Source organism: Megalobrama amblycephala, linkage group LG6, assembly GCF_018812025.1.
Source record: "Megalobrama amblycephala isolate DHTTF-2021 linkage group LG6, ASM1881202v1, whole genome shotgun sequence".
Lineage (NCBI taxonomy): Eukaryota > Metazoa > Chordata > Actinopteri > Cypriniformes > Xenocyprididae > Megalobrama > Megalobrama amblycephala.
The window spans coordinates 21,342,199-21,348,198 of record NC_063049.1 but is presented as its reverse complement, the minus strand read 5'-3'; the positions used below and the strand labels follow the sequence as shown (position 1 = coordinate 21,348,198).

The 6,000-nt window shown below is 41.5% G+C and overlaps 1 protein-coding gene across 3 annotated transcripts in view; it reads left to right on the top strand.

The window, feature by feature from the left end:
* Positions 1–2,322: 2,322 nt before the first annotated feature.
* nrp2b (neuropilin 2b) overlaps positions 2,323–6,000 on the top strand; it is an 87,825-nt gene continuing 84,147 nt past the window's right edge. Inside the window, exon 1 of one of the 3 annotated variants that reach the window (XM_048193360.1) lies at positions 2,323–3,168. In XM_048193360.1, the coding sequence (XP_048049317.1) occupies positions 3,099–3,168 (70 nt within the window). In that variant the 5' untranslated portion in view covers positions 2,323–3,098. The remainder of the gene's footprint in view (positions 3,169–6,000) is intronic. The other 2 variants (XM_048193359.1, XM_048193358.1) reach the window with 2 other exon arrangements.

Sequence of the window (6,000 nt, the reverse complement as noted above, 5' to 3'; positions counted from 1 at the left end):
CACTTGATGGTTACAGCGCTTGACATTGTACTATATCCTTTATTATTATTATTATTATTCCTTTATGCTTTGTTTGTGAACATTAATACATATATGTCTTCAGTAACTTTGTTCTTGTACTTCCTTCCAGACATCTAGTAGCTGTAAACAAGCAGATGTGTCAGCATTGGGTGCTTTTTGGCTCGAGCGGGACTTAAGCTCAAATGGTGTAAGAAGATGAAGTAGAGCTACTGCTGGGACCGCAGCAGGGACTTTCCTCTCTGTATAGCCATCATGAACCTCAGAGCTCACACACACATGCACACACACACACTCAACACTTCCCCCGTGAGGCTGAGTGTGTGGATAACCCCACCACCACGCACAGAGACTCCACTGTTCTACAGAGATCTCCTCATGCTCAGCCTGGCATTAACCAATAAGATGGATGATCACAGGTCTGCTGTGGGTCGAGGTGTGTGTGGACAGCACAGGCCAGGCCTGTCAACACTTCAAAGGGAAGCTGTTATTTCACCCTGATCCAAGACCAGCCCTCACTATACCCAAACTCTGACCTCATCCGTGATAGGTGACACCACACGACTGGTCTGAAGACGGTGTAAAAAAGCAACCTTTATCAAGCATTGCTGTTGACAGGCCCAAGCCCCCAGGTCAAACAGTGCAGTGGTCTCAAGAGCTGAGAGATGGAGTCAGTACTCTCAGAGAGATAAGAGCATTGAGGTCTTGTCAACTGAACTATGAAACATCTCATTGAGTGGTTGGTGATAATGAAAAGAAGTCCATTGTTGCGAAAACAATCATGTTTTCCGCACTTCCTGTTTTCTCTGCGATTCTCAGAAATAACAGCTCAGGCATGGCACAGCACATGACTAATCATCTGACTTCAATAAGACATGACCTGAAACTGACAAGGCATCAAAGCTAAGAAAAACTTCCCCGTGCTTCCCTAGCTGCCTGGTGTCACAGTGCCGAGCGTGTGCCAGAGCGTGTGCGGGGTGGTTGAAGAGGGAGAAGTTTATTTCGGGATCTGCAAGGTAATGCTGTGTCATTAAAGCTGCCGTAGTTAGTGGCGAACTGGGGCCCTCTTTGGCCCATGTTGGGTGGATATGAAGAGATCTGAGCACAAGAACATATCTGAGAGTTTGGGTTCCTTATTGCACAGTGTGGTTTATTCTAGCCCTTCTCTCTAAACCCCAACCTCCTGCTGCACTTTAGTGTCTTATTTCTGTCCTCATATGTGTTTTTGAGTGCAGAGGGCCAAATTAAAGGACTCTGGATGGGAAGAGCCAGAGGGACATTGGTCTTCCCAAGACCTGCTTTCTCTTCCCCTTTTCTCAGTGTCCCACACATCCTACCACAAACTTCTGCTTTTTGTTCTTATTTTAACTGTGTGTGTGTTATTGTTCATTTGTGTATTTTCAACAGTGCATCAGTCACAAGGAAAGAAAACAGATGTTTTTAGTTTCTGTCAAACATCTGTCGTCATGGAACGTTTACCATTGGATTGTTCAGAGTCTTGTATTTTTGCTCAGTGTTTGACCCCTATACCCTTGTTGATCTTTCCTTGGCTTGCTGTCAAAAACATTTGCATTAATTCAACCGCAGCCACACATTACCATGCACATCGCTTTACCTAATGCATGGCTCAACTCAGCATTTTCACTTTTCCGCTTAAAGTCAACTGGAGGGCATCAAAACTGTTAAGTTTCTAACATCAATCATGCATCAAGCAGTCAAACATGGTAGCATATACATAATGATCATAATTACAAAAGTTTTCCGATGTTGTCCCCTTATGTTATTACCATATTTGGGTCAATTCTTCTTCTTTTTTTTTTTTTTTTCTTTTTTTTGTCAAGATCTATTCTAGACGTATTTTTCTGTTTCTGGGTTATGTCAATTTTTGTAGGATAATTAAAACTGTCTAGGTGGTGTAACTTTTATTAAAGTTTCTATATTTTTTCTATATATATATATATATATATATATATATATATATAATGATTACAACTATGACTTACATGATGGTTACACCACTTGACACACACACACACACATATATATATATATATATATCACCATCACCATATATATATATTACACCACTTGACATTTTATATATATATATATATATATAAAACCAACATGAATACAAAGATTGTATTGCTAAGAACGTGGCACATGTGTTTTAAACTACAATTTTAAAGGCTTTTATTATTTTGGACATCATTATATGTCAGTGACCAATTGTAGGCAGCATACATCGTATACTACCTTGAAGAAACTCTCCGAACCAGCCTGTGGTTTCGCACAGCCACGAGCGTTTGACGAGCCCGTGTGGCTGTGGGCGCTTGTGTTTCCCTCGCTCGCCTTTTTATAGCGTAACTGCGGGACTAGTGGCTGGTCTTTAATCAGAGACTGGAGAGGCGGGCCGAGGTGCTGACTGTAATGCGATAGCTGCGCCCGTCCTTAATGCTATTACATCCACATGCTGCTGCCGCGCAAGACTCAGCGCTCAAACGCAGAGACGCGCAGTGCCAAAGAGACAGCGCGTGGAGTATCTCTATCACAAGACTTCAGTTACGGACCCGCTGCACGGAGGACCTCATCCGAGCTGCACTTTCCTGACAGTTTTCCGCCCTGGCCAGTATTTCCCGTGCGAGCCAGAGCTTTTGGTGGTGGATTCTGTGGGGACGAGACCTGGAAAACGCTTCTTGTCAGTTGGATTTGAAGGCGAGAGAAAGCGCCGCTCACCTCACTCACTCACGCGCTGCTATAGCTCGAGGAAATCAAGCCAAAATATGTTTTTGGTCTGAACTCTGGCTTTTAAAGAGAAAGTTATTTAGTTTTAAAGTCAGACGCTTTTCGTTGTTGTTGCTTTTTTTTAGGATACAACTGGAGATGTTAAACGGCCAGGTCTGGGTTGAATTTACGCATCCAGCATTTTAAAACATATCGAGAAAGCAGGCGGCAGAAATTGTTATCAGACTCAAGACACAAGTGGATACATCATCAGTGGACAAGAACATTTTCAAAGAACATCACAAGAACTTCAGCTTTCACTCTACACGCACTGGGTGAACATTCACCCAGAAAAGATGGATTTATTCACAAAGCTCTGTGGATCTTTACTTGTCTTGTGTGCGGCATTAGTTTATGGAGATGAGGGTAAGTTTATTTTGTTTTGTCTTTTTTTTTTTTTTTTTTTTTTTTTAACTGTATCAGTACATGTTTCCATTTTACGCTTATGCCATTATATGAAATTGCACAAGGCACGGGGACCATATTATTATAAATGTCATTTCGGACATTTGTATTGCATTTTGTTGATATCGTACCTTACAACTGACAAACAAAAACGCAATTATGACATATTTAACACTTATCATTAACTCAAAAAAGAAAAATAGCATCAAATAAGAAAACTAAATGATGAGCTTCTCGTATGCTAGTTTCAGCAGGTTTGTGTGATGATGGGTGAAAGCTCACCGCGTGCGCTGGCAATCTCTTGCCCGCTAGAGGTGACGCGCGCTCGGCATGAGCTCCGTCAAACGCCGCGCTTCATACTGGACTCCACGGCACATTTTCCCAGCACTTCTTTGTGCTTTTTTAATTAGCTGTGTAGTGCAAACTAATGTTGTTGTTTTTTAAGGAATAAGGGTATTCCGTCACAAACGCACAGATAAACTCCGGAGTAAATTACGCAGCAGATTCTCTTCACACCACGAACGGGATCCTAAATTAAACAGCCTATCAGATAAACCCTTAAACATGCAATATTTGTATTTTTTTTTTTACCTTATAAAGTCGTAACCCATCATTTAGGCTGCTTTTCTAGTCAGAGTGTTCCCGTGTCATGGTTACTTAGTCTTGACGACTGTATTTGTGCTACCGCGGGCACATGAGGCACCTCCAGCGACTATCATGAAAAATATTGGCGCAAATACAGAATATAATGAAAATATATGTAGTCTATATATGTTTGCACATGTGTATGTGTAGCCTATACATGTGGTTTTCATATTTTATTAGTCTTTATTTGACATTTTGACACTCCTCGGTGGGGTTTCTCGATTTGAAAGACAGGTTTTGCATGTCAGCTATCTTTAGTGAGAGTTTTATTAACATGCCTGACTGATAAAACTCACTTAAATCACAGATACTTTGAAAAAGCTTTAAAATAAACTGCTGAAATTCTGTAACGTTAAAATATTTTCGCAATTCAGGAAAAATTCGGAATGAAATTACGTACTAACCTCAACATTTGGCATTATGAATGAATAAACATGGGTGTAAATGATAACTTCGCTTTCACGGTGTCAGTATGCTCTCTTGTTTCTGTTTTGGGTGAAAACTAATGCCAAACGGTTTGAAGGGGATTTTTAAACGGGGATTTTTACTCTTGTACTAGTCGTTTTGCTTTCAATGTTACGTATTCTGTGTCAGAGATATTTAGGCTATATATTTCTCATGATTTTTTGTAACTCTTATTTACAGTCTCTGTTGCACATGGTATATGTTTCTATACTCAGTTACTATAAATATAACAATATGCAGTTGCTAGTATCCTCATAAAATAGCCTACTTACTTTTAAAAAGAGTACTTATGCAAATACACAGTAACATGAATAAACTGTGAGTAATTTTCCTATCGGAAAACACATGAGATAACCTACTTATAAGAGGATTAGTTCACCCAAAAATAAATATTGTGTCATCATTTGCTCACCCTCATGTTGCCTTCCTTGGAACACAAAAGGAAATGTTAGGTAGAACATTTGTGTCTGACAGTCTCAGTCACCATTCACTTCTATTGCATCTTTATTCCATACAATGAAAGTGAATGGAGACTGCCAAACATGTCCTTTTTTGTTCTATGAAAGAAACCCATGGGGGTGAATACATTAAGACAGTATTAAGTGTCATTTTGGGCAAGCTATTCCTTTAAAGTTTCTGCTTGGTCATTTTTTTTTTACTCTTTTAAAACATTTTTTCCTCCAGTAAAGTTCTTTTGGACTAGCGTTAGCTTTATTTTCCAACCAAATGTCGATGACAGTGCTGCCAGACCCAGCAGATCTGTGTTAGGATCTGCACCTGATCCAAGAGAGAGCTCTCCACAGGGGTCCTTCTAAAAGCCCAGCTATCTCTCCAACACAACAACAGTGCCTTAATTAGTCCTGTTAAGCTTCAGACGGTCTGAATCAGATGGATGAATGGTTTTGAGAGAGGGAGAATGGCTTAACCATCTACTGCTGGGACAGGAAGCCCTGCTGAAGTGAGCTGGACTCAGCAGCTGATGAAAAGCACACGCTGGTCGATAGGGGGGCTGAAGCCTCTTGTTCTAGTGCGTACAGAATGTAATAAGACAGAACGGCGGAGCTCTAAGTGTCTCGTAACTGCGATTAAATATCAGCTATTCATCAGCAGACGCTAACTCAGTAAAAATGAGAAACCGTATTGACTTCCGCCAGTCAGCTGCTGATATTTTCCAGAGCAGATGAGCCGTGTGTGCCGGTAGCACGCGGATTGCGTGTGAATCTACATGTTTGAGCCTGAAAGACAGCATGTCCGGATGCTATTCCATATTTTCCTGGTGTGCCTACTGGTACGAGCGCAAAGAGCATGTTGTTGGCAAAGCCTCGGCCACCTGCGCCTGGAGGCAACGCTGCGATTGATTACACGCTTATGCAGCTGTGCAGACACACCTGACCACCTGCAGAACCTCAACACGCTCCAGAGAAACTACAGCTACCGGAGCAAACTCAACGGGTAGCCGCTTTGAAATCGCGGTTTAGCACACATCGGTATCCTGATAGAGACCGCTGCGTGTTGTGCTGAATTTCCCAGGGAATATGAGAGCAATTCTCTCCTGGCGCTGGTTGTTTTCCGTGGCGTACAAAGTGAATGGGATCTCTTTAAAGTTTCATCGGATCCCTGCTAAGCCCATTTGTCATGTTCATTTTCTGCTGTTCGGTGGCCTCAAGCTTATTTCATTTTCCA